The sequence below is a fragment of the Brachypodium distachyon genome, chromosome 5, assembly GCF_000005505.3.
Source record: "Brachypodium distachyon strain Bd21 chromosome 5, Brachypodium_distachyon_v3.0, whole genome shotgun sequence".
Lineage (NCBI taxonomy): Eukaryota > Viridiplantae > Streptophyta > Magnoliopsida > Poales > Poaceae > Brachypodium > Brachypodium distachyon.
In genome coordinates, this window is record NC_016135.3 from 25,970,328 (window position 1) to 25,996,932 (window position 26,605).

General features: G+C 48.6%; 6 protein-coding genes across 8 annotated transcripts; 5 read left to right on the forward strand and 1 right to left on the reverse strand.

Annotated features, from left to right (window-relative positions):
* Positions 1 to 2,273: 2,273 nt before the first annotated feature.
* On the reverse strand, positions 2,274 to 3,786 carry LOC100833033 (protein IRX15-LIKE). The gene has a single exon (XM_003580640.4). The coding sequence runs from the start codon at positions 3,479 to 3,481 to the stop codon at positions 2,531 to 2,533; it is 951 nt and encodes a 316-aa protein (XP_003580688.1). The 5' UTR covers positions 3,482 to 3,786; the 3' UTR covers positions 2,274 to 2,530.
* Positions 3,787 to 4,637: 851 nt separating this feature from the next.
* On the forward strand, positions 4,638 to 9,721 carry LOC100832727 (bifunctional riboflavin kinase/FMN phosphatase). Of its 2 annotated transcripts, none has more exons than XM_014895752.2 (11): positions 4,638 to 4,889; positions 5,541 to 5,634; positions 5,728 to 5,914; positions 6,767 to 6,897; positions 7,006 to 7,075; positions 7,178 to 7,243; positions 7,841 to 7,995; positions 8,086 to 8,181; positions 8,771 to 8,922; positions 8,996 to 9,079; positions 9,166 to 9,721. In XM_014895752.2, exons 2-11 carry the CDS (start codon positions 5,559 to 5,561, stop codon positions 9,340 to 9,342), a joined length of 1,194 nt encoding a protein of 397 aa, XP_014751238.1. In that variant the 5' UTR covers positions 4,638 to 4,889; positions 5,541 to 5,558; the 3' UTR covers positions 9,343 to 9,721. The 2 variants fall into 2 exon arrangements, with proteins under 2 accessions (XP_014751238.1, XP_014751237.1); XM_014895751.2 differs by having other exon boundaries at positions 4,639 to 4,889; positions 5,503 to 5,634.
* A 1,451-nt stretch (positions 9,722 to 11,172) lies between these two features.
* Positions 11,173 to 15,264, forward strand: LOC100832105 (probable inactive receptor kinase At5g67200). The gene is made up of 2 exons (XM_003580637.4): positions 11,173 to 12,878; positions 14,363 to 15,264. The coding sequence occupies exons 1-2, from the start codon at positions 11,318 to 11,320 to the stop codon at positions 14,932 to 14,934; spliced, it is 2,133 nt and encodes a 710-aa protein (XP_003580685.1). The 5' UTR covers positions 11,173 to 11,317; the 3' UTR covers positions 14,935 to 15,264.
* A 768-nt stretch (positions 15,265 to 16,032) lies between these two features.
* Positions 16,033 to 16,881, forward strand: LOC100833653. The gene has a single exon (XM_010242223.3). The coding sequence runs from the start codon at positions 16,336 to 16,338 to the stop codon at positions 16,639 to 16,641; it is 306 nt and encodes a 101-aa protein (XP_010240525.1). The 5' UTR covers positions 16,033 to 16,335; the 3' UTR covers positions 16,642 to 16,881.
* A 2,061-nt stretch (positions 16,882 to 18,942) lies between these two features.
* Positions 18,943 to 20,063, forward strand: LOC100834277. Of its 2 annotated transcripts, XM_014895623.2 has the most exons (2): positions 18,943 to 19,639; positions 19,678 to 20,063. In XM_014895623.2, the coding sequence occupies exons 1-2, from the start codon at positions 19,295 to 19,297 to the stop codon at positions 19,687 to 19,689; spliced, it is 357 nt and encodes a 118-aa protein (XP_014751109.1). In that variant the 5' UTR covers positions 18,943 to 19,294; the 3' UTR covers positions 19,690 to 20,063. The 2 variants fall into 2 exon arrangements, with proteins under 2 accessions (XP_014751109.1, XP_003580692.1); XM_003580644.4 differs by having other exon boundaries at positions 18,943 to 20,063.
* A 2,869-nt stretch (positions 20,064 to 22,932) lies between these two features.
* LOC100835061 (WUSCHEL-related homeobox 4) lies at positions 22,933 to 25,703 on the forward strand. The gene is made up of 3 exons (XM_010229016.3): positions 22,933 to 23,247; positions 23,356 to 23,664; positions 25,248 to 25,703. Exons 1-3 carry the CDS (start codon positions 23,029 to 23,031, stop codon positions 25,428 to 25,430), a joined length of 711 nt encoding a protein of 236 aa, XP_010227318.2. The 5' UTR covers positions 22,933 to 23,028; the 3' UTR covers positions 25,431 to 25,703.
* The last annotated feature ends 902 nt before the right edge of the window (positions 25,704 to 26,605 follow it).

The window sequence follows — 26,605 nt, forward strand, 5'->3', positions numbered from 1 at the left end:
ACGCGTGGCTCGTGAAACTGAACCCGTCAATTTCTAACCAATTCCTGGCCGTGTCAAAACCGAGTTACCACATTCTTCCGGTTCGTGAACCCGTCAACCTAAGTTCAACTCGTAATCACTATCTAAACATTCTTCCACATTGTTGGCTCTTCCCCATTGTCTGTTCAATTTGGGAGCTGTATGTGATTTGCAATCAGCAGCTTTCCAACATTTGCTCTATCTGGGATGGTGAAATTATTAAATTGTCCTTTAGAAGGAACTTCTCTCCCCAGTTAATGAAAGATGGTTTGAACTTGAGCAAATCATTCTTGGCACTACGTTAACTTCTGAGCAAGATGCCCTAATCTGGAAATATACCAGTTCAGGCACTTACTCCACTAGCTCCCTTTATAGCATTATAAATTTCAGAGGGATTGTACCCATCTTCATTCCTGCAATCTGGTCCATTGTAGTCCCCTCTAGGCTACACATTTTCCTATGGCTTTTATCTCACAATCGCATCATGACTAGAGATAATCTAAAAAGGAGACACATTAAAAAGCCTGAAAGCTGTGTGTTTTGTTCTGAAAAGAAAACTATACATCACTTATTTTTTGACAGTGTGGTCGCCCAGTCTAAATGTCAGGACACCTCCCAATATTTTGATAGACGGATTGGTAGTTCTTATGAATATGTGGCTCGCTTTTGGGTAGCTAATAAAACTCATGCTGTTATGAATACTGTTAATGCTGCAATCATGTGGAATCTTTGGAAATTTCGCAATGATATGATTTTTAATCACAAACCATGGACTGATATTACACAGATCTAGTGGTTAATCCTGCGTTCCCTGCGCAAATGGTCTCTTCCCTACAAAGATCATATGCAGAGGGGGATGGACAGGTTCATCCTGCACATTTCTGGTCGCCTCCAGGCGCCAGTTCAGCTGTCCTGGAATTGAACAGAGCTCTGGCTGTGGCAGTTGCTCCCTCGTTCTCCCCTACAACACCGGACCTGTCCAGCTTTTTGGCCGATGCACCCGCTGGAGGTTGTTCATCACTCTGCATTTCTGCAACTTCCCTGTTGAATGTTAAAGTTTACTTTCTGCAACTTCTTTGAACTCTGTACAGCTGGTTTCATTAATACAATGGAGCCGGGGGCTTCGGCCTCCTGATATTCTAAAAAAAAAACCTTGACGACGTAATGAATTCTCTTGTCGAAAAAAAATCTCCAAGAGAAAAAAAATCTTTAGAAAATATCAGCACACTCTCTAATCGCAATCCCTGTCCTGATTCTATGGTAACCGGTGGGTGTGTTGCCACCAGAAAACCAGTACTAGTGCTCAAGTTTCGTGTTCGGACAGGAGGTTTGGTGGTTGGCATGTCACCCGATTCGCCTAAATAAAAGTCTCTGGTGAGCCGGACGTCACGTGGGGCAGCCTGTAACAACGTTTGTTGGCTCGCTCTTCGTACCGTGCCGGATCCAATTTTCAATCTTCTTCCACGAGCTGGCTGTTGGTTCGCAAAAGCGCACCGGAGACACGCAGCCCAGCAGCATCTGAGCTGACCACTCACCAGACGGTGATAGCTCGTGCATGCCGCTGCTGTCTTGGCCAACGTGGTCAATCGTGTCGAGAAAACAACTTCTGCTTCGGCTGATCAAAATGGGGTCCGGACCGGCAAGAGGTAAACATGATCTACTTAAGAATTTGACAATTTTTTTCTCTGTTAACGATTGAAGTAGCAGTGGTAGGGATTAGACATGTGCTCATTTGTATTGTACCGGCATGGCATATTGGTTGCTGGTAGGTCGGTGTGCCTGATCATTGCCACGTAGACGGACACATGTTGTCCATTACTAGTATACCAAGTACGGTAGTACTCCTAGAAAAAGGCTGAGCTAAGGATCACCAGAAGTTCGTTGAGCCGTCGGGGCGTTGCTGCGAAAGACGGCATACACTTTCAACGCCGCAACGGGATGCATCACGGGTGCACATCAGCTCAACTCTCTCGGATCTGATGACTGATCCGAGGCACTTCTTCATTCATCAGATATTTAAGCTAGACCCTCATTAACGGCTCATACATACGAGGGGCCGGAAGATGAGCAGGTGATCCACTTTATCGTTCGTCGCCTGGCCGGGCGGCCGAGCAACGCACGCAACCGAGACGGGGTGAAAAAGAAATGGAAAGCGATCCGATCGGACCCATGAAATGCGATGCAACCACTACCTCCCCACCAGCACAGATCCTTCACGGGATCATGCTAAGATTATTCTTGAAAGTTTGTTTAAGTGTAAGTGTGAAGTGTAAACCAGCCTCTATTTTCTTTTCGAGGCAATCATATAGTCACGGTTGTTACACTTTGGAAGCCTTTTGTTACAATTATTGGTCTCCAAAAAATAGAAAAACAAAACATATATATATGTAACAAAAGAAGAAAATTAATAATAACAAGTGAAGATCGAGCCGAGGAGGGGGGGGGGGGGGGGGGGGAAATTAGAAGAGGAGAAAAGGGGGAAGCTGCTAATCGTGTCGCGACGAGATTTCGATTACTTGCGAGTCTTCTCCCCGGATGACGCCGCGGCGGCGCTGTCCTGGCCGGAGCAGAAGGAGTCCTTGGGCCCGCCGGCGCGGATGAGGAAGTGGCCCAGCGACGGCGTGCCGCTGCCCTGGACGCGGTTCTCGTCGCAGAGGAACTCCTTGCTGAGCACCTGCTCGACCTCGAAGTTGAAGTCGTGGACGAGCACGTCGGTGGGGCGGCCTTTCGCGCCGGAGCGGGCGAGGACGGCGGTGGTGAAGATGGACGGCATCCGGCCCGGCGACGACGGGTTCCACCCGGATGGCCCGTCGACGAGCACGACGTCCCAGGCGACGTCGTAGAGCTCGTTGGGGAGGTCGTTGATGGCGAGGCGGCACTCGGAGAAGAGGAGGTTCTGGACGGGGCGGCACTCGGCGGCGCGTGATTTCTGGGCCGCCGCCAGGAGGTCCCGGAAGTCGCGGACCTTGGTGGTGTAGGAGACGTCGTAGGCCTCGAGCCCCGGGTGGCGCGGCTCGAGGTATTTCACGTAGAACTCGTTCTCGTCGAGGTAGACGGTGCGGCCGCCGTGGTTGAGGGCGAGCCAGAGCGGGGACTCGGCGCCCAGGCCGAAGACGAGGAGGTTGCAGGGGCCCCTGGCCCGGAGGATGGCGGAGATGGCCCGGATGTCCGTGTCCGTCATCCGGTGCGTCGCGTTCGAGAAGGACGCGTAGTGGACCAGCGCATCGAACACCGGCAGCGGCAGCGCCCCGCCGGCGCCGGCGCCGGAGATGGAGCTGGAGGCGGAGCTGTAGCGCGAGACGCCGGAGGGGGAGGAACCGGAGGTGAAGTGGTCGGAGGTGTAGAGGAAGGTGAAGAGCGTGGCGAAGGCGAAGCAGGAGGCGAAGACGAGGAGCAGCACGCGCCGGTGGCCCGACGCCGCCGCCGCCGCCTGCAGCTTGTCTCGGCTGCCCATGGACTTCATCCCCGGAGTGGCTTTCTTCTGCCTCGGCGATTCGTGTGCGCGAGGGGGTGGAATCGATCAGCGAGGGGAGGGGAGGGGATGGAGACGGAAGAAGAAGAAGAAGAAGAAAGGAAGCAAGGTCAGCTCCTCTTGTGCGGGATGGTTGGCTCGTCACAAGCCCAGCTGGGGATCTCTTTTTCGCTTCAAGTAGCAGCAGGCAGCAGCGGCAGTGAGTGGAGGCTGCTGGAGCCTGGAGGGAGAGTTGTTACGCTGTCTCGCCGGTTTCAGAAATCCGTAGCTACCGCGTCGCGTCCGGTCGCACGTTGTTCGTGCGGACCTGAGTGGTAGGCAGGGCTTTTATTTACAAATATTTTTTGGCGGGTAGGCGCGTACGGAGCAACAATAGAAGCTCACAAAGTTCGATCATGTATGTATCCGTGTTGTCATGATTTCTGCGGGGTGTCAGAGGCCGCCGCCGGCCGCGCTGCGTGGACTGATCTGACTCGTTGGTACGGTTTTAAACTAACTCCAGTTTAAATTCATGTTAATCTTTATGAAACAGAACGAGTAGCAATTAATCTTGACGTGCTGGCTTTCATGTCATATTATACGTCGGAAGACTCCCAACAACCACCACCGATGACGGCTTGGTACTATCCCGTATGCTTACTTGCTGCCGTCACTCTTTTGCAAGGTAATCCTCCGTCGAAATATTACATGTATTTTTAGACTCTTTTTAATCATAGATACATTTAAATTTGGACAAATTTAAAACAATTAATATGGAGCGGAGGAAGTATGTACATAATCAGTGTTAGGATTGGATACTCGGTGTTAGGATTGGATCGTTCCAACTTTTGTACTGTACTGAGCTAGCTTGGCGTTCTTGAGCCCGTAGAAATCTTCCTGAGAATTCACATTGCGCCCTTGTGAGGTAAACAGAGCGGTGAACCATTGGATCTCGCCAATTTAACGGTTCATGTTACTTCAGGTGCGCTTAGAAATTTCTGTAGTACAAAAATTACAAACGCAGTCAAGGCCAGAGCCCGAGTAGGATAGGAGAGTTGGGCCTCGGCCCGGGCCGCAGCCCACCTTAGCCTAGTCAACTGCGGATACCCTGGCCTAGGCCAACAAGCAGAGAGACAGAGAAACGATCGGGCCATCGGGGTTTGCTGCGGGAGGAGATAGCGAGTCCGATAGACCGATAGCGAGACTGCGAGAGACGAAAACAGAGGGAGACCGTGGCCGCCCGCCCGCCGGCGTTAGCTTCCCCCGCCTCGCCTAGCCCACACGCGCAACACCGCCCCCCCCCCCCCCCCCCCCCCGGGCTGAAGAGCTGTGCCACCGCCAGGTCGCCGTCCGGCCGTCGTTGACTCCCTCCCCGACACCTCTAGTACAGGAACAGGCGGCAGCGGGCAGCCCCCAATTGGTAGGGATTTTGTCCCAACTCTCTGTCCTCTCCCCCAATTTTGTGTTCTTTTGATGTTATCCTCATATTTAGTTTAGAGCTTTTGTAGTTTAGTGTACAAATCAAATGAATGTGTGATGAATTTGATGCTTCCATTCTATAATTGCTGTTTCAATTTACTTTTACAGAGCGTCAAGATGAATAATATAAAAAAACACAGTTTATTCCACCAGAAATCACCCGATCACCTCAATTTTTTTGCCCGAACTTTTTTGGCCTGAGGCTTCTAACAATTCATCTCAGTACTTCGCCGGTGTTACAACATTATTGTCACTCAGTATATAGATGCTCATCCCAGCTAAGGTCAAAAATAAGCAATAAGTGCTTCCTACTCAATACCCACACTGTCTGTTTGCGTGTGGACAAGCTTACTACTACTCCCTCCGTTCCTAAATATAAGATGTCCGAGCTTTGTCCTCCTAAGTCAAAATTCTTAAAAATTTGATCAAGTTTATAGAAAAAACTACCAACATAACTCCAAATTAGTTTCATTACATCCGTCGTGATATATATCTTCATAGTTTAAAAGTCACATTAATGTGGTGTATGCCTGAATAGTTTGGCTATATGTCAGGTTGGGCTTCCCAGATAATTTCTCTCTTGCTGCATTAGGATCTTCCATTTTTGGAAATGGCAGCACCCAAGCCCATATCTCGGATTATCTCCCATGTCATTCTTGATTTGGATGGCACCCTCTTAAATACAGGTGACTGAAAGCTGCAAAATTTACTTGAGTTGATATTTCCAAGTTCAGCTCTGAATTCTCTTCTTTGCTTACCTTGGTTTTACCATTTGACAGATTCCATCGTAAGCCAAGTGGTTAAACCATTTCTTGTAAAAAATGGGAAAAATTGGGATAGCAAGAAAGCTCACAAATTAGTTGGAAAGACACCTTATGAAGCTGCAGCAGTTGTTTTGGAAGATTACGGACTCCCTTACTCCACAGAAGAGTTCCTCTCAATGATTACTCCAATGTTCAGTCAGCAGTAATGTCATCAGAGCCTCTTTATACTTGTCTATATTTTGCAAACTGCATAGCCATGCTACTGTAATTGGGAATTTAGACATATTTTGCCTTCCTGATGTGTGCACATATATCTTTTCTTGCCAATCTGTTTTTTCCCTGCAATTTATTGAATTAATGTCCATGTTTGGCTAGTTTTAATCAGACACTTTCACCAGAAATACTAATAATGCCTTCCTGATGTGTGCTTACGTTCTTGTGTTCGCATCTGCTTATACATATGTTATCCATTAGCATGTTCATACTTGGCTGTACTGGCACCAAATAATTCGTGGAAATGATTAATAATTCAATCTGATCTACAGGTTGATTTGAATCTCTCCTTGTTTTATTAGTACATACTTAACTTATGCTACCATGTGCTCCTTTATGAGGAGACATCCAGTAAATCGTAGAGCAGTTTCAAAGCCAAATAAGAAGTTATTCTTCAATTTTTATGCCTAGTCGTATGCTTCCGAATTGCCCACTGCACTTGTCAAGCCACTGCAGAAAAAATCTTGTATCCTGTATCTCAGCAGTAGAATTACACTTAGTACTTCTGACATCAAGCTTCCTTGATGCAATTTAAATAACACTGTGAGCTGTTGGTATGCTGCAGGAAGTACCTAAATAAATAAATAAATAAATAAAGTGTTCTGTGTCTAAATAAATCATGTGTAAAGCCTTACTGAAAGCTGTGGCAAGGTTTTGATTGGTGGCTGGCATGTTATAATGTGTGGAGATTGTCCTGCAAAAAAAATGTGTCCAAATGTTCTTCACTTGCAATTTTATTCATTAAGCTATTATGAGTAACGTATTAAATTTCATATTGCAGATGGGGCAACATAAAAGCTCTTCCAGGAGCTAATCGCTTAATAAAACATTTAAAGAGTAACAGGGTGCCAACTGCTTTAGCTTCCAACTCTTCAAGATCAAACATTGAATCCAAAATTTCTTGCCATAAAGGTATCCCTTTCTGGTTTTCCCTAAAGTGCAGGGAAGATCTGGATATTTGGTGTTCTTCTTTCTACTTGGTGGAATAATACATCAATTAGTTATTCTTATGATGTATAGGATGGAAAGATTCGTTCTCTGCAATCGTTGGTGGAGATGAAGTAGAGAAGGGGAAGCCATCCCCAGATATGTAAGATAATGTGCTAAATTAGTTCCCTTGCTGACACCCTATAGATTTGTCAAACTGATCTTCTTTTGTTACTCCTGATCTACTGGTGTTCTGATATTCTAGATTTTTGGAAGCTGCAAAAAGAATGAACATTGATCCTTCAAATTGCCTAGTAATTGAGGATTCCTTGTAAGTTCTGCCTTGGTTAACTTTTGGTTATTTTTGGTTCTGCTGTCTACATGGTTTAGTTGTCTTCATCACCATCTGCAGTATAGACATGTTTCCAGTGGAATACCATACACCTTTTGATGGAACATAAATTCATGTTTTCAAATGCCTGAATAGCCATGGAGGTCTAGTTCTCATTTCTCGAAGCTACATGTGTGACTGTGTGCAATTAAAAGTTTAAAACATATGAGATGTGTATTCCTTGCTTTTCTTTAAGAACATTATATTGTTTTTTGTGGAGAACAAATTCTCTATATTGGACAGTGATGATTTCTGATATGAATGGTCTTGAGGTCTTCTACATCATAGCAGCTTACAGTGTTATAAACTGATGAATTCACTTCAAAGAAAGCTAATGCCATTGTGCACGACACATAGAATTTCTAATGATGCAGATGCATTGCTGTTCCACATTCTTCTGTAAAAAAATTATCGGGCTAAACCCACTAGTAGTATTTTTTTTTCTTACGCTCCTTTACTGGTTTTGAAATTTTAGTTTGACCTGCAGTGTTTGGAAAGCATATTAGGTTTAACATTTTCAATCAATGATTATGCCAGGCCAGGTGTTACAGCTGGTAAAGCTGCAGGAATGCATGTCATAGCTGTACCTTCAGTACCCAAAAGGACTGACGAATTCAGTTCTGCTGATGAGATTATCAACTCTCTCCTTGACGTAAAGCCTGAAACGTGGGGTTTGCCACCGTTTAATGATTGTATGCTCTAATTCTTGTGACTATTTGTTTATTCTTCTTTTGGAACATTATGGAGATCTTCTACTTATCTTTTTATAAATTTCTGCCCAGGGGTTGAAGGTACCTTACCAATAGAACCATGGTTTATCGGTGGACCTGTGATCAAAGGATTTGGCCGTGGTTCTAAAGTACTAGGAATACCAACAGGTATGGTGGAACATAAGTAAAGATACATCTCACTAGCATGTTTTAGAGCCTACGGAGTGTACAACAATTTAGTGATTTCACATGCTATCAGTTCTATAAATGGTTATGTCATGATACTATGTTATTAACTTTGTTCATTGATGGTCCATTTTAGATGTAAACCCAGCTAGCTGATTTACCGGTGAACCAATGGCCCTGGAAAGCCGCTAACGATTTAAGATACACAAATTGATTCATGCTGGTTTTCAAGCAACTAACTGGCTAACTGAAATGGTGTTATTTAGTCACGCTAAGTTTCTGAATTATATTAAGATTTATTACCTTATTTCCATGGTAATGCATCTTTTGCAAGTCTGCTTAAACACTCAGCTTAAATATGCATGCATCCACCTAATTACTTGACAAGATTTATAGAAAACCTTCTGACAACTTCCAGTTCTATTAAGAATTGCATTGCTTTTGGTTTTGTGGCTTCAGTATGTATGTATTCCTTTTGAAGCTACAAAATATATACTCATTTTTTTATAGTAGTAAACTCAGTTTTTCTTCTTGACCTCTGATAACTGTATATTTGTAATTTCTCCTGTAGCCAACTTACCCGCAGAAAACTTCTCCGACATACTGTCCGAGCATACATCAGGTGTATACTTTGGCTGGGCTGGACTTTCAACGCGAGGTATATATAAGATGGTCATGAGCATTGGTTGGAACCCTTACTTTGATAACACAGAGAAGACTATCGTGAGTACTGTTCTTTACACAACCATTTCCATGTTTTGTAGCATTGCTTTGTTCTAAAAGGCATTGATTTCAGGAACCATGGTTGCTTCATGGTTTTGATGAGGACTTCTATGGAGAGGAGCTGCGTCTTGTTATTGTTGGCTACATACGACCTGAGGTAACTGAGAACCACACCACATTTATACTGGCAAAATGGAATGCATGATCCTGACTCGTGACATCACTTAACTTCCAAATGCTTAGGCCAACTTTCCTTCACTTGAGAGCTTGATAGAGAGGATTCACGAGGATGGGAGGATAGCAGAGAAAGCCCTGGATTTACCAGCATATGCCAAGTACAAAGAGTCACCGTATTTGAGAAACCCGTTGCAACAGGGCAGTTCTGTTATTGGGAACGAGACAGGGCAAGATTCCAAGTGACAGAGCTTCGAATGGGTTCAAAGACACATTCCAGCATTCTCTATATCTGAAAAAGAAAATGCATTGTTGCTGCAGTAACAATGCCATTGCGGCCTTGAGATTGTCTTACTCTGTTCTTCACACTGTTTTGAGCAGCTTCAGTACCATTGCACGGCAGGCTGCATCCCAAACAGGGATGTTGATTGTTGTCTTGTTGAGAACTTCTCTAGATTCCTGCTGAGAAGCCCCCAGAAGTGAAAGTATCATGCTGTATAAACCAGGACCTTTCCTTTTCGTAACGTATGCGATGAGACTTGTGAAGATAGGTTGCAGATGTAACCTTGTCAGGGTGTGAAAACTATACTATCTTCTCAGGTTCCCATAGATTTCGTACCTGTCACTCAGAGCATAGAGACAGCTCTCCTGGTATAATTGCCGGTGCTTCAGATTTAAAGCACACGCTGAGGCCATTCCATTCAAAAATTCTAGTAACTTCTGTTTAGAGGAACCAAAAATTCAAGTAACTTTTTTTAGGAGGACCAAAATTCAAGTAACTAGAACACTGAACACGTTATTGCTGGATATCACTGTTTACATTCGTCGGAGATAGGGCTGGAACAGCCATGGCCTTCTTATCCCCACCCAGGCCCGTGACTGAAAGTCGCCTCCTCTCGAGAAGAAGAGGGAAAAGTGCCCCAGCTGTACCGCCGGGCCGTGACAGCCCCTTTTACCTTCCAATTCTGCATGGTCACGGCAAGGACCAAGGATAATTAATACTACTGCTAGATTTCTGACGGGTTTTCAGATTCTGAATCATCATCGATCAGACAGGGGTCGCAACGATGCAGGGGCCCCCGATACATGCATGGCCAGACAAGAACTGCGTTGCGATCTGGCAGAGTGTAAAAAACAAACTCCCAAAAGTTCAGATAAAAATTACACTCCACCCAACCTACCGTGATAGTAGAAAGAAAACCAGATTAGAAACCAGCACGCCCCGCCGGCAACGAAATCGGATAGCTGCAAGCGCACGGGACGTGACGCGTCGCTTCTTTCCACGGCGGCCATCAGAAAGCAAGCAAGCAGCAAACACTTTACAGTTCACCGTCGTACACGCGCCGTCCTCCTTCGATCGGTTCCTGCACCCGACGCGATTATTACCGGATCACACACACCTGGGCTCTCTCTGTTTATTGTGGAGTACTGTTCTTGAAGGCCCTGTGGAGAAACCTGCAGTTAACGCATGGAACTAAGAATACGCCAAACCAAAGAGAAAGCGGACACTTGCCGCCCGCCGACAAAACTGTACCGATCGGTTTACCACAACTGGGGTAGGCACGTGGGCCAGGCAGACTGACGGGACTTTCGTAAATTTACTGACTGACCCCACTTGCCAGTTTCAAGATCGTTAATAACGGCGGAATGGCACCACTTGGCGTCTGCAGGATCCAACGGCTATTTTTCAAACATTCCCCCGTGACTCTGCTGATGGTACTATCATGGTACGTACCTACGAGTCTACGATTTCTTTTAAATTCCGTCGACGTGCTAGGGAGCACGTGGCAGGTAGAAATGTGTACTACGGAGTACGTAGAATGTTTGCTTCATGAGATATTACTCCGGATATTTTTCTTCTTATTGGGTATAGATGTTTAATTACTCCATGAACCATGTGCAAGTACAACTCCAGTGCTGCTGCTGCTGCTCCTTTTGCCACCTGCGTTTAAACTCGAAAGTAAGTGCTCTTATACTTAGCCCAGTTAAGCTTCTCCGTACGTTGTTTTAACGGGGAGAAAATGCTCTTAAAATACACTGAACACCACGTGCCACGGCGACGAATCTCTGACCCCTTGTGCCCGCTCCAGCAAACAAACACCCAGCCGACCGCCCCGCACCTCGTCACTCCAGTGCTCCACTCCACCGCACACTCTCCATGGCTCCAGTACTCCACTGAAATCCACCACCTTCCCTTCCCAACCCCCCCAAACCCCCAAAAATGCCGGCGCTCCTCCGCCCCCTCGTCCCCCTCCTCCTCCTGCTGCTCGCCGCCGTTACCACCACTGCAGCACCAGCCACATCGCATTCGCAGCCCACGCTACCCAGGCCCGGCGCGGGCGCGTCGCACTCGGAGCCCGCGCCGGCCCAAACCCTGCCTCCGCCCGCCGCCACGCTGGCCTCGACCCCGCCGCCGGCCGCGACCCAGGCATCCCTCCTCGCCGCCTTCCTCGCCAAGGCCGACCCGTCCTCCCACCTCCGCCCGCCCCTCACCTCATCCCCTTGCACCCACCCGGGCGTCACCTGCGCCGGCGCCGGCGGGTCCAACCAGATCACCCACCTCGTGCTCGAGTCCGCCGGCCTCAACGGCACCTTCCCGCCGGGCACGCTCTCGGCGCTCGCCGAGCTCCGCGTGCTCAGCCTCAAGTCCAACGCGCTCCACGGGCCCATCCCGGACCTCTCCGCGCTCTCCAACCTCAAGGCGCTCTTCCTCGCGGGGAACCGCTTCTCGGGCCCCTTCCCGTCATCCCTCGCCTCGCTGCGCCGCCTCCGCTCCATCGACCTCTCCGGGAACCGCCTCTCGGGCGAGCTCCCGCCAGGCATTGAGGCGGCCTTCCCGCATCTCACGGCCCTCCGGCTGGATGCCAACCGCTTCGATGGCTCCGTCCCGGCCTGGAACCAGTCGTCGCTCAAGCTGCTGAATGTCTCCTACAACAACTTCTCAGGGCCCGTGCCGGTCACCGCCGCCATGGCGCTCATGGGCGCCGCCGCGTTCGCGGGAAACCCGGGCCTCTGCGGCGAGGTCGTCCGCCGCGAGTGCCGTGGCTCCCACCTCCTCTTCTTCCACGGCGGCGGCAACAACGGCTCCGCCGCCGATCCCCCGGTGCAGAGCTCCGATGCCACCCCGCAAGGGGAGGGCATCAGCTTGCCGGACTCGCCCGCTGGGCCTCGCACGCTTAGAGTTAAAAGGAGGACCGCAATGGCTGTCGCGGTTGGTTTGTCGGCTTTCCTGGCTGTGCTTCTTGTCTGCGCCGTGATTGCAGCGAGGAGGGGCAAGAAGCGGAGGCGGCCGAGCTCGGCGGCGTACCCGAGCCCCAAGAAGAGCGCTGCCGCGTCGCAGGTGAGCAGGGAGCTGGATAACGCTGACGTCGGCTATGTTGAGTGTGTGCCGGATGAGGAGACTGCAGCGATGATGATGCCGGAGGAGAAGGCACGCCGGCTTGGGAGGAGCGGTTGCCTGACGTTCTGTGCCGGTGAAGCCACCAGCTACACTCTTGAGCAGCTGATGCGCGCCTCTGCGGAGGTGCTCGGCCGCGGGAGCGTGGGGACGACATATAAGGCGGTCCTCGACGGCCGGCTTGTGGTCATTGTCAAGAGGCTGGATGCGGCCAAGATCGGCCCGGCGGCTTCGGAAGCGGAGGCCTTTGAGCAGAACATGGATGTGGTTGGGCGACTACGGCATCCGAACCTCGTGCCGCTACGGGCATTCTTCCAGGCTAAGGAGGAGCGGCTGCTGGTTTACGACTACCAGCCCAATGGCAGCCTGCACTCTCTAATCCACGGTAATTTAGCTTCAGTAATAGTGTGTTTTTAGCTGATAGGTAAATTGATTGATCTGGGGCTACTTACTGTGAGTAACTATTCTGCTTGGTGCTGTTATACTTGTGAATCTGCAATTCCGGTGGATTAGGAGTAGAGTTGGCTAGGCTAACATTAACTCTTTAGGCTAGACATTCTTCATCCTAACATGGGAATGAATTGAAATTCAGAAGACTTGCCATGTGAAAATCTGTACCCGGGTGGACCTATTTATGCAGTGCATTGTGCTTCATAGGTTTATTACTAGATTTTTTCTTAGACACTTTCCTTTGTGAACCCCATTGAACAGAGCAAACTACCATACATAATTGATTGCTGATCTAGCACGCGACCAGGTTGTGTGGCATTAACACCACTAGGACTTCACCATGTGTTGACTGTTGAGTGGACCCCTTGTATATGTGATCGCTGTTCTGGACCAAACATCGATTTAATTCATGAAATGGAAACAATGGCTAGAGTTAAGAATTTGTAGGAGACCAAGGAGTTAGCAAATGTTTGTAATTTTCACCGATCTTGATTCGAGAAAGGGAAATTAGGAGAACATGTGATTGCCAATGGCAATAAGTAACAGCTTGAGTGATGTACCGGTTTGTGTATTGAACTCGTAATCACCAGGAAGAGCATAATGATCATGGTTGTTTGTTCATTGTGGTTTGATGATAATTATGTAATGATGTTTGGAGATTTCAGAAGGGTAAATGAATTGGGTGCGGACAGTAGCCAGAAAAATAAATAGATGCAGACAGAAGTAGATAGGTTGATCAGCCTATTTTCTAAAACATACACGTAAGTTGACGAGTTGATCCTCAAGAGCGAGCTTTGTTATTGGGAACAACATAGTACACATACTTTATGTTTTCCCTTTTCTTATAGCAGTAGGAATTGTTAGGAGTGTTTTGGAATGTAATGATGCGTACCAGGCTTATGCATGGAAATCCCTTTTAAGGCCATGCTTCCAAAAGATCAGAAACAATTCACACATGTTAATGATTCAGCATTATAAACATCATTTGAGTTTCATGCATAAATTTGCATTTTCGTAGTACCTGCAAAGAGAACAAAACTAGAGCACATAAAGATGCTTTTTAGCCTCACATCCTTGTCTTCTTAGTGTAGAATAAATCAATTTATTTTTTCACGAAACTTTGCAAATACATAGGTCATTCTAGTATCTCTACCTGCGATGTTTTGCTGGAAATTTTGGAACTGCAAAAACCACCTTTTGAATTTTATAAAATTACGAGAGGACATGTGCTAGTCCGGGTGTACAAAATCAATATCCGTTTTCTCGTTTCATAATGTGGGGTTTATGCACCGTGCTATGTGTACTCCGGCTTAATAGCATGGTTTCTAGGATAGGAGGTAGTAAAGTCGTAGCTAGCGGCATTAAATGTTTTTTGTCTCTATTGTGCTTATTAGCCCCACAAACTCAAATTAATTGCAGGTTCAAGGTCATCGCAGGCAAAACCACTCCACTGGACTTCATGCCTTAAGATAGCTGAAGATGTCGCGCAGGGCCTTGCTTACATTCATCAAGCATCTCGACTCGTTCATGGGAACATCAAGTCCTCCAATGTCCTGCTTGGTTCAGACTTTGAGGCTTGCCTTACCGACAATTGCTTGTCGTTCCTTTTGGAATCATCAGAAATCAAAGACGATGCTGCTTACAGATCACCAGAAAACATGAACTCCAACAGAAGGCTGACCCCAAAATCAGACGTCTATGCTTTCGGCGTCCTTCTCCTCGAGCTCCTAAGTGGGAAGGCACCACTTGAGCACTCAGTCTTGGTGGCAACCAATCTCCAGACCTATGCTCTGTCAGCGAGGGAAGATGAAGGTATGGACAGCGAGCGCCTCTCGATGATTGTTGACATAGCATCTGCCTGTGTCCGGTCCTCGCCCGAGAGTCGGCCAACTGCCTGGCAAGTCCTCAAGATGATTCAGGAAGTGAAGGAAGCGGATACAACTGGTGGCAACGATGACAGTCATGACAGTGATCTTACTAGCAACTCCTAGGCATTCTATGGATCAACTCGATCATCGTCCACTGGATGCATTATCCCAAGTGACCAGTCGAAGAAGAGTGTTAGCATAGGAGAATGGATGTGGGGTCATGGTCTCTCTGACTGGTATCTCTTCGAGCTCCAAATTCTGCGATATATCTTAGGATCTCTTCTCCCTAGTGTATGGATTTTGTGGCCTGTTGCTATTGTATTTTCAGCACCGATCTGTTATGTGGAGATTTATTTGGAAAAGACCAGAGTGCTGTAGTGCGGTAAGTATTAGTAGTACTGATCTAAATTATTGCTACTGAATACTGGTGATACCATTTCAGTTTTCTGGACAGCTCTGGGAAGCAAGTAGTCTACTGGAGTATGTTTGAGGGGTCCCAACCATATCTTTTGCCTGCAAGGTGCCAAGGTTGGAAAGTGTGGTCTGGGAACCATGCGGTTGCTCGTTTTGTGCTGCACTGCATGGTGCATATGGTTACATTTTTTCTTTTTTTTTAGCAAAGGTGCACATGGTTACAAGACAATTGTTTGCAGCAATAATGGTGTGGGCACGGCCGGGTTCTTTGGGGCGAGGCTAGGCAAAGTTTCTGGAGCTGGAGGCTAGGCCCATGGAAAAGGGTCCGAACGCTAGGCCTATTGGCCCGTTGAATTCTTTTTATTGAAATGGATGGACGTCTCTTCCGGCTTCGCACCCGCAGGCCTCTGCCAATGCATCGGCCATACACGTTGTTGATGGACCCGCGGTTAAGGCCCAGGATCGGCCCGCCAAACCACTGTAGTTCGGGCCTTCGAGTCACACGGTTAAAAAAAAAAAGGCCGATTTAGATTCCCATTGTTTGAGGTAGGCAACTCAAGCGTCTTTTTAAAACGTACAAAGTTAGTCCAGCTTGTACAAACATGGTATTCTGCAATTCCATTACCAATTACATGTAGAACGTCAAGTTGCAAAAGATTGATCTAGACTTGTTGATTTCGAAAGACATGATGCAGCTTTTAGTTTTACAGTGGATTTTCGTTCCTTACGTCACCTCCAGTTGGTCCACCCAGCGCGCAGGTGCCGTCGCATCTTTTTGCCCCTTTTACCCATTTCTGGTCTTCAGATAACGGGTTGCACGTTTGGAGCTTCGAGCTTTGCTCCTCCCCGTCAGGTTCTTCCGATCTGGAAAACACTACGTGCGCGCTGGCCCCCGCGATGGATGACAACAAAAGGTCCTCCCCGCTCGCACCCGGGGAAGGCCGCAACCCCGGCGCCACCGCCAAATTAAGTCACGCCAGCTGAGGCAGCGACACACTCACACACATCACCGTCCAGCCGTCCAATCACCCTCAGGCGGCTCAGCTGCATCTCGAGACGAGCCGAGATTTTTCATCACCGGTATGGATTGAGCTTATTGATCGGCCGATAATGGGTTTCCACCTACTGGCGCTGGCGGCGGCGAGGGGCTTCCTGCAGGCGTTCTTCCACCTCCACGGCTCGGCGCCGCCGCCGCCGCTGCTGTGGCCGCTCAACATCTGGCTGCCGCTCGCGCGACACCTTCCTGAGGCATGCGGCGTCCTCTGCGGCGCGCTCGCCGCGCACGTCGCCTGGCTGCGCCGCGCGTACGCGCGCGGCGGCACCGTCTGGAGCCGCGACAGCCGCGGGCGCCATGGCGGCGGCGACGACGACGGCGAGAATATTCTCCGCCAGGCGCTGCTCAACGTCTCCTACTGAACTGAGATCGATAATGGAACCGGACGGATTCAGTCTGTTTTTTATGCTTTGTTTTTACTAGAGTAGTCTTGGTTTGTTGCTGGACGCGGCGGCTTGATCATACCGTTGTCTTCCCGAGCATTTGCGTTGATCTGAATCTTGGTTGTAGCCTTGATTTGTAAGTGTTACAAGGAAGATTTCCTTGCAGAGGAATTGCGCAGTACTGGCATGGAAGCAGCAAACAGAGACGATCAACAGTGACGTGGACCGGTGGCGTGAGTTCGTACGTTCTTTTTTTTTTGACAGTATCGATAGCTGAATTAATAAGGCGTATATCGCCCCTCAGCTGAAAATACGGAGCGACAGATTGAGCTTTTGAGAGAACTCATGTAAAGCAAAATCAATTAGCCTCTAGCGCAGCTCTCGCCTCCGTTTAGAGAGTGAACGCCCCCAAGCCACCTTTCTTGCCTTGCTCCTTCGTTCTATCCGCCAATGCAACGACATTCATCTCCGAACCCGATCCCAATTTGGCAATCCACGTCCCGAGAGCGGGCACTCCTTAAGATCATTATTACCTCGGGCAGGAATTACTTGTCCCAGATTTGGTACAAACTTATATTAAATCAACGACAAGTAATTCCGGCCGGAGGGAGTACGTAAATTAAAAATAAAATTGTTTCAGACAGTATATTAGTGTTGTTTCACGGAGGAGAAATGAAAGTGGGCATGACAGGCTGATATATACATTCTTCGGTCCCGGCAGGCTGGCCCAGCATGAGGTACGATAGCCCGCTTGCTTGATCTGAAAACCTATAATGTTGCTGTCTTTCCACATCTCAGAACAGGAATGTGCGACGTCTCGGAATAGGCAATTATTGGCGTTAATTCCCGTCGACACGTGAAGAACCTTGTGGAGTTTTTGGAGTGCAACACTGGTACGGTGGTACCACTACTTCATCATCATACATTGTTGCCGGGTATTTTCCCTGAAAGCATATTGTAACGTGGAGTAGAGTCCCCAGCATTATGGAGTAGCACCGTCCTTTACTTCTTGCTTGCACGCAATATCAATTGCATGATTTCCGTAATTTTACCGGCACTGAGCGTTGTAGTTGCCATCGCCAATCATTCCTGCTAGTTTCCTGGGAGAGCGGCAGGCATTTGGGCATGGTTTGTTTTATTATTATTGCTGGAACCGTGAAGAAACAGACACATTGTCATTGCTATCTGTAAATCCAAGCAACATTCTTGCGTGGATACTGGATACACCCGATCGAACAAGCAAGCAGCAGCAGCACAGAGCATGCTTAAATTCATTTCCAGTTACATCGTGTTAGGTTTCTCCGTTTTATGTTTCCTGCTAAACTATTCGGTCACTGTCGAAAGTACGTACTTCCTAAAACCCCGGGCGAAAGCCTTTCGCTAAAAAAAAAGTCACTAGCTCCTGCGCCAGTTTATTTTTATGTATAGTCTTGCAAAGTTGCAAGTATCCCTCTTCGTGTTGGATGTAATTTACTTTTCGTCTGTCTACATCTACAGTCCTGCTACACAGATCCCATACCACGTAGGTGGCTATCTATCAGGGTACACTTGCACGCTAGTACTACAACTTAATGAAACACTAGCAGTTCCATACTTCCATCCAATTTGGATTAGCTCAACAGTTAGACGGATATGCATGCTTGCATTGAATACCGAGGAATTGCTGAAGGGGCAACGCAAGCACAGAAGAAGAGCAGCTCCTCGAACCCAGAGAGGCCAAAAACAAATGTGTCTTTCAGTTTCAGGGACCAAAAATATACTAGCTTGAGGATGGCGAAGTTTAACACATGTCCAGTTCATACCATACCCATAATTATGAGATGTCGTTGATGATGCTTCTCTGAGGCTCTCAGTTACTGCCGCGTGGGGTGGGGCTCGATTAATCTGACAAATATCTGAACCGGTCGGTATCTTGGCCTGTACCGTATGATCCAGTTGTTGCTTGACTTGTTCTTTTCTGAACACAAAATGTACTACTCCGTAGTACTCTGAGATAAAAACACCTTATCCTTTAATTGTTGAACCCAGAAAAGTTTACATGTTGCTTTCCCGCAGTTCAGACCTCCAGATTCATTCGTTCTTTCGGTTCAGGTTGCACAAGTTAGATCTCAGACTTAACCCACACATCAGGGCCCGTACCTAAAAATGACTCGAATTAACTGCGCTGCAGAACTGCCGGAGTGTCTCTGAACTTCTGGGGCAAGCCACGAGCTACCCTACAGTCCTACTACTGTTCCCCTTGATGAGTGGTGCCAGCGGGGCGACGGGGTCGATCGGGCCTGCAGAATAAATGTCGAGATCGAGATCGATCAGCCGGACCGGTTGGCCTGTCGATCAAGAATCCCCAAAGCCTCTCGCTAAGCAAACGTATTCACAAACGCTAAGCAACAAGAATGTCGCCGACCGGCCGCCTGTCCTGACTTATGTGTAGAAGCAGTAGATAGTACGTGCCACGATCGAGCCGCGCCATACCATCGAGTTAATTCCTTCCTATTATAAATCCTCCACATTTCGCCGTTCCAAGCCACGCAATGACTTTGTTAATCCTTCCACGCACGCCATGCTTCTACTCCTCTTCTCCCGCTAGTTAAGCCCAGCAGCGACCCAAGAGATTAGAACGTCTCCATGGTGGATGAAGCAGAGGGATCATCGGCCAGGTAGAAGCGAACGCCAGCTCTCAATGGTGGTGCACGTGGCGCTGCTCGCGGTGCCTGCCGCGGCGGGGATCATGCACGCGTTCCAGTTCTCGATCCTGGTGTGGCCATTCAACCTGGTGCTGCCGCTGCTGCGGCAGCTGCCGCGATGCTGCGCCACGCTCCGGGCTGCCGGGGAATACTACGACGCCGAGCTCTGCGCGTACCTCGCGGGCCGAAGCCGGAGGGCGCAGGAGCAGGGCTCCTCTGCTGCCTCCCTGCGCCGCGTGCAGAGACGGCCGGCGGAGGAGCTCGTCGCGCACGCCATGGTCGCGCTCATCGACATCTCCTACTGATGATTTATGTCGTCGCGCTCATCGACATCTCCTACTGATGATTTATGTCGCATTGGCAGCTGGTGGGTGCTTGTTGGGTTGGTCAGTCAGGTTTCGTCTCTGCATAGGCTAGTTCGTTCGCCATCTTCGTTCCAGCTTGCACATAGGCACATTATGGCTCTCTTGCATTTTTTTTTTCACACCGCATTGGTCGATTGGGAAGTTTGTTGTTCTCCTCTTCTTTTGAGGATATTTTGTACTCAAATTTGCCTAAATATGGATGTATCTTTATCCAGTGCTTGGTAGTTTTTTTTAGGAATCTTTTTTCAAAGTGAAGAGTGCATTTTTTTAGAGGGAGAGCAAGAAAAGAGAGCACGTATGTTTTGTTCGGTTTTGCTATATTTAAGTTGTCTGATTTTTAGTTAGAGATTAATCCGTTCCTCAGTCGTTGGATATGATTTGTGTTTTAAGATTCGTAACGGAAGATAAAAAAAAAAGAGTAAATTAGATCTAGATACTAATGTAATGGCTGTGATTCATCAACTTAAATTTAAATATTTTAAAAATCAGACAACTCTCTAGACACAGCCACACCTTTTTTTGGGGCAAGCACGTATGCCGAATTGACGTACCGCGGCCCGGTCCATACAAAAGCGAGTCGAACTCAGTGGCCATATCGCGTAGTGGGTTAATACATGGATTCACAGCCCACATGGAGTGGGCTAAATCGTACAGTGGGCTTGGACAGATTGAGGTCGGACTAACGAAATCGCACGGACCAGAATTATAACCACAGGCCGAGACTAACATGGCTAAGGGCCATCCTTAGTTTTTTTTTTTCCTGAGATGCATGCCTCCATGCCGGCTCGATCGATCAGGCAGCATGCAGAATCGAACAAGCGGAAGCAGCAGCAACACCGATCTAATCAAGCACTGATGCCGCTTCTTAATTTCAAAATCACGGCCAGTCAAAGAGATCGATCGAGTGCTGAGACAAAGGGAGACCCGGCCGGATGGATTTGACGAGAGCAAAGTCATACATGAAAGCTTGTCGATCAGATTGGAGAATTAATTAATGAAGCTATACCCGAGGTGCATGCATATCAAATGGGCGCAGCGATGATTACCGTGAGGCAAACAAACATGCATGCATGCAAATCAAAGATATCGATATCGCGTGTCGTCATCTACTCGATCGAATTAAAGCTCAAAAGCAAGTCCCGCGACGCTAGCTGGTGTGTACAAACGTCATGATTGCACCGGCCGGCCGGCCGGCGCCCCGTCGTAGGTACGTCTCGGCCTCCAACCGCCGTGATCACCGAACCCAAGCCGTGCATGCATGGGCCATTCCATCCTGGCCGAGCCAGCCTGCAGTGCAATGTACAGCGTGAATATATGTTCCAGCAGACACGTTGCAGCATGCATATGAGAGCCCCGGCCGGCCACCTTGCAGCATGGATATGCATGTTGAGGCCCCCCTGATCTCTGTTTGCCATGCATCAAATACTTTGGTTTGCTTGCCTGCATCGTCGGTCTTGCCGGTCCGGCGGCCCACACCTCTGGCTAGTTAGGTCCACCCACCATGGCGTTCCCTCGGCTCACGCGACAAGCACGCAGAGTCCCGGCAGCTCCTCATACGTACGTCCGAGCTGAGCTGATCAGTTTACGTGTAGGCAGCTTTTCCTCTTTTCCGGGGGGGCTTTTGGCGCCCCTTCACGGCTTTATCGGGATTGGCACAATCTTTTTCATGCATGCATGCCGTTAATTCGATGGATGGATGGATCCCCGCCCGCGGATGTTACGTGCGAGCTAGCACCTGTGCCCTGATAGACTGTTTTCACTGGTAGCATGTGAAAGCCAGGCCGGCCGGGGCTATATATGTAGTACTCCTTAATTAGGTAGGACTAGTAGTATGGCTCTTGCTCTTGTTGTATCATTACTGTCTACCGGTGAGTAAAAGTTTAAACCGACCGATTTGACGGGCCCGACACGGCATGGTATCACCGTGTTGTGCACTCTTGTGTGTGTGTGTGACACTCGCTGCACGCAAACATGCATGGCTACCTGAGTACGATGGGCACTGCAAAGCTAAATACCAAGGAATTGACCAAGACCATGATGCATCATGCATGCATGTAAGTTTGATCCATCCGGCCATGTCGATCAATCTCGATTGTGATTAACTACTACGGAGTGAGCACGTTATTAATTTGCAAGGGAAATCATGCATGCATGCACCTCGTTTTCCTGGCTGCTGCACCCGGCCGTCGACCGGCCAGCAGCTTTTCCACGAGAATGATGTGCGTGTGCCGGGTCTGCGTGTAAGTGCGTATCATTAGCTAGGGATGGGCTTTACTTACAGTTCGGTCGATCGACAGTTTTGCTGGCCGTGACAGGCCGGGGACACTTTTAGTCTTTTAGCAGGTGTTTCACGAAAGCGATGTGCGTAACATGAGAGAGCACTGTGCTCGTTTTTATGCGGTGCCACGCAGCGAGAGTGACACCAGAGTGCCCAGTGGCATGCACTGCACCATGCAGTGAGGAGGAATATTTTCAGTGCAGTGGAGTGCGGTACTGCCTGCTGCTAGCTGTGGCCTGTGGCTGTGGGTGGGTGGGGGGCTCTATCTGTTCACGCTGCATGCAGTGTCCTGTTCCGAGTTCAACGGTTGGTGGAAGCGCTAACTCCGAGGTCAACCTCAGTAGTATCTATGATCATTTCTGGTCCTCGCTTTCGTCTGCATGCTTTTCCAATCATAGTCCGTCGTTCATGGCTGATATGGAGGGTTTTCTAGCTAGCTAGATCTCCTCACGAGGCATGAGCATTTAAGGTCGTGATGCAAGCATGCATACGGCGAGAATGTTGCGCTCTCGCCTCAAACTTGCTTTTCAGGCATGCAAAGCTACACACATGAAAATCAGTTTATATATGCAATTTACATCAACTTGTCAATCGGTCGTCATGAATTTCGACATCAAAAGGTGAAAGGAGAGCTCCATGCGCAGAGGGAGAGAATTTCCACCTTTACTACACAGCGCCTGCCCTGCATGCATGCTTTCCGTGTGTCTCTCGTCTCGATGATTACGATTTCGCAGACGCTGACGCCTTTCATCACCAATCTCCACATTCCCTGTCTGTCGCCGTCGCCCCGGCCCATGAAAAAGCTATCTAGCAATGGCCCCTTTTCCACTGTTGCCTCGATCTCCCACAAGAGCACACTCAAACCCTTGCCACCTTTGCCGTCCGGTCTCCCCCATATATAATCACGCGAGGATGTCGTTCTCTCGATCGTACGTAGCCCTAGCTTAACCCCAGGCAAATCGGCCCATCTCCCATTTCCCATACAAAACTTTGCGTTAAACTATAGGAGTAGTACAGTTACGTACGATCCAGATCCAACATGAGGCTTCAGCATCTGCATGTGGCCTACCTGGAGAACAAGAAAGCGGCCTCCAGCTCTTCCTCTGCGTTGTCGCCGTCTCAAACACCATCCACCTTCCCCTTTGCCTTCCAATGTCTCCGCCCGCTGGCGCCCAAGATCTCGCTGCCGGAGCCGAGGACGAAGGCGCCCGAGTTCGGTCGCGTCAGAACCGCCGCCTCCAAGCTGCTGGCATGCACTGTACGTGAGCTAACCCAAACCCCTATATATAGAGAGTTTTGCCAGTGATCGACCTAGTAGATTGATGCATTCATGTGGAGGAATCATTGATATCTTTGTGGGTAGCAGGTGCAGGTGGCGGCGGGGGGGACGACGCGGTGGAACCCGTCCACGGAGCAGATAAAGGTGCTGGAGGCGCTGTACCGGGGCGGGATGCGAACCCCGAACGCGGCGCAGATCGAGCGCATCACGGAGGAGCTCGGCAGGCACGGCCGGATCGAAGGGAAGAACGTCTTCTACTGGTTCCAGAACCACAAGGCCCGCGAGCGCCAGAAGCAGAAGCGCGCCGCGCTCCTCACCCTCGCCACGGCCGGCACCGGCCTCGACGACTCTTCCGATTCCCCGCCGCCGCCGCCGGAAACGACGACGACCACCAAGGTACGTAACCACAGCTCCCATATATTGGGTTTGCCCAAAAATCAATCACATGAAGACGCACACGAGGATCATCAAATTATGGCCAAAAACACCTGTCGTGACTTGTCTTTATTTCTGTTGTAAATCTCACGTTACAATCTTGTGTTACAAAGGCCAGCCCCCCATGTGTATATATGCACATCTGGCAAGACTCCTGTATTTCTATTCGAACTACAAGACCTAATACTACTAGGACTTGGACTCAACTTTGTACGTGACTACTCCAATCCAGCCTACACATATACTACTTGCACGTAGCAGACCTACACGGATTAGTAATGCATAAACCTAATCCTACTTGGACTCTTATACAAGATTAGTCTAACAATCTTCCCCTAATCTTGACTTGTCATTTCCATGCTCTTCTTGATCTTGACTCTCCACAGCTACACGACTCGTCGATTCAACTCAATGTATGATCTTGACTCCCAGCCACACTAACTTTGTGCACTACACAGTACACCCCGTGGCAACACCGTCCACTCCTAGCGCAAAACATCCACATGCTACTAATCACATAGTCTCATGCAGGAAACATGACCTCACTGAAGAGACTCATCACCGGTTACCGTCTCGCAATACTCTTGAGCTTCATCTCCTCGCCGCGACACAAAGATGACCATCCGCCACCTTGTCAGCACGCATATCCTTCGCCCTCGATGATACACCTCATCGTACAGCACTTCGACTGTGATGCACCTCCACTGCAACAGATCGCCACACAGACGAGCACTTGGACACAACCACGACTCACAGACGCTGACGACCTGGATGTACATACGCAGCTTGATCCGATGTCGAGTACTTTCTGACGATCAGGATGATCTCCCGTTACTAAGAGATCGGCCCACTGCGAGGATAGTCCTATCTGATCTGCTGAACGTCACTCCACTGCACAGACACCGTTTGCCCGATCCAATCCGCTGAACACTCCTCCGTGCACAGCCACCGTTTGCCTGTCCTGATCCACGGACGCCTTTCCGCTGCCGTTGCCCGCCCCAAGGCGCTAACACATCGCCTCCCCGGGGCAAGCGCGTTTTTAAATCTTTGATCTCGCTCTGATACCAAATGTTGGGTTTGCCCAAAAGTCAATCACATGAAGAGCACACGAGGATCACCAAATTATGGCCAAAAACGCCTGTCGTGCCTTGTCTTTATTTCTGTTGTAAATCTCACGTTACAATCTTGTGTTACAAAGGCCAGCCCCCCATGTGTATATATGCACATCCGGCAAGACTCCTGTATTTCTATTCGAACTACAAGACCTAATACTACTAGGACTTGGACTCAACCTTGTACGTGACTACTCCAATCTAGCCTACACATATACTACTTGCAAGTAGTAGACCTACACGGATTAGTAATGCATAAACCTAATCCTACTTAGACTCTTGTACAAGATTAGTCTAACACCATGCCTATACATATATCGGGGTATATAGCAAGTTGCAGCCGCTGTAGATAATATCTATGCGTAAATATACGATGCTTACTGTTAATCTATCACGAGCTTTACAGCTATATTTTCGTCTCTGCAAGTGCAGGATGGAGCGGAGAAGATGGAAGCGGCAGCGTGTGCCGATGTCGACGTCACGACGAGCTGCAAGCGGCGGTGCAAAGCGTGGGGTGACGGCGGACATGGCGGTGCGGCGGAGACGGAGGGCGGCGGCGCCGCCGACGATGTCACCTTGGAGCTCTTCCCGTTGCGTCCGCAGGGGAAAGCTTAGACATCGGCTTTAATTGTCGTGCCTGTGCTGTTGTGCAGATTGATTACCTGTTTTGCATGCACACGCATGCATATCGGCCGGCGTATGCATGGTGAGCCATGCAAAGGGATTGTTTTGGCGGTTCGCTGTCAAAGCTTTGACGATTTCTTCGCGTGTGCTGGCTGTTTTAGTACTGCTGTTTGGACTTTTCCTAACTCCGGTGTGCACGTGTACTTGTGTACTTGTGTGGCTGACTTGCCAGGGCGTGTATTGTAATCAGACGTGATCTCAGAACCCTCCACGGCTCTACCAGTAGTGTTTACTACTACTATTGCAGAACCCTCCGGTGTGCTAAGTTTTGTATTGCATGGAGATGCAGAGGCTGCTCGGTAGTAGCAGGGGTTAAAATAGTCCACTAAACGAATTACTACCTCCGTCCAATAAAGGGTGTCTTAAATTTGATCAAATTTGAATGCATTTATACACTAGGTCATTTCTAAATACATCTAAATTTTAACAAACTTGAGACATTTTTTGTTAGACGGAGAGAGTACTTGAGTTTAATTTGGGCCAAGTTATCATGTTTAGTCCTCAAACTTGATGGACCAAACTGAACACTAGCTCGTGCTGAAGGGAAACTATACGTACAATTAACTATCCTGAAGCAAGAACTTTGGAGACCTGATCGACGACATTCGAAATCATTTTATGTGCTTGCAGACTAGGCCAGTTCAGGATTTACGAGCCAATAATACCAAAACCTGACCGCCCTGAGCGAGCCGCCTTCGGCTCCAGCTTTATACGTACGTACGTACGTTCCTCGCCATGCAGGTTGCTTTAAACATCTGCTAGCTAGTGTGTCGAGCGACATCATGGCCATGATTGCGTAAAACATGCCTCGGACGCCAATGATTTTGAGTAGAGTTTGCATGGTCGATCGACAGAGCTTTGTGTATGGTGCTGTACCTGAAAGGCAGCAGTATACTGCTACTACTGCTGCGTACTACTAACAGAAAGTTTACAGTACACACATGAGATTTCGTCTGTGCATCATATATGTGTGCATCGTACGGCGTGCCGAAACAATTCGTGTAGCGGTGCAAAAGCAGGGAGATCGATTGAGTAAGTTGCAAATGGTGCAGGCAGGCGTGTCCGGTGATGTACGCCTGAAGAACAAATTCCCCGGAGAACGGAAA

What these genes read in the sequence shown, in the direction of transcription:
- LOC100833033 (XM_003580640.4), bottom strand. Translation starts at nt 3,481, where the DNA reads ATGAAGTCCATGGGCAGCCGAGACAAGCTGCAGGCGGCGGCGGCGGCG.
- LOC100832727 (XM_014895752.2), top strand. Translation starts at nt 5,559, where the DNA reads ATGGCAGCACCCAAGCCCATATCTCGGATTATCTCCCATGTCATTCTT. An exon ending in TTTGCCACCGTTTAATGATT is followed by an intron (nt 7,996 to 8,085) that starts GTATGCTCTAAT and finishes ATTTCTGCCCAG; the next exon opens with GGGTTGAAGGTACCTTACCA. An exon ending in TTGGCTACATACGACCTGAG is followed by an intron (nt 9,080 to 9,165) that starts GTAACTGAGAAC and finishes CCAAATGCTTAG; the next exon opens with GCCAACTTTCCTTCACTTGA.
- LOC100832105 (XM_003580637.4), top strand. Translation starts at nt 11,318, where the DNA reads ATGCCGGCGCTCCTCCGCCCCCTCGTCCCCCTCCTCCTCCTGCTGCTC. An exon ending in CCTGCACTCTCTAATCCACG is followed by an intron (nt 12,879 to 14,362) that starts GTAATTTAGCTT and finishes AATTAATTGCAG; the next exon opens with GTTCAAGGTCATCGCAGGCA.
- LOC100833653 (XM_010242223.3), top strand. Translation starts at nt 16,336, where the DNA reads ATGGGTTTCCACCTACTGGCGCTGGCGGCGGCGAGGGGCTTCCTGCAG.
- LOC100834277 (XM_003580644.4), top strand. Translation starts at nt 19,295, where the DNA reads ATGAAGCAGAGGGATCATCGGCCAGGTAGAAGCGAACGCCAGCTCTCA.
- LOC100835061 (XM_010229016.3), top strand. Translation starts at nt 23,029, where the DNA reads ATGAGGCTTCAGCATCTGCATGTGGCCTACCTGGAGAACAAGAAAGCG. An exon ending in CCAAGCTGCTGGCATGCACT is followed by an intron (nt 23,248 to 23,355) that starts GTACGTGAGCTA and finishes TGTGGGTAGCAG; the next exon opens with GTGCAGGTGGCGGCGGGGGG. An exon ending in AAACGACGACGACCACCAAG is followed by an intron (nt 23,665 to 25,247) that starts GTACGTAACCAC and finishes CTGCAAGTGCAG; the next exon opens with GATGGAGCGGAGAAGATGGA.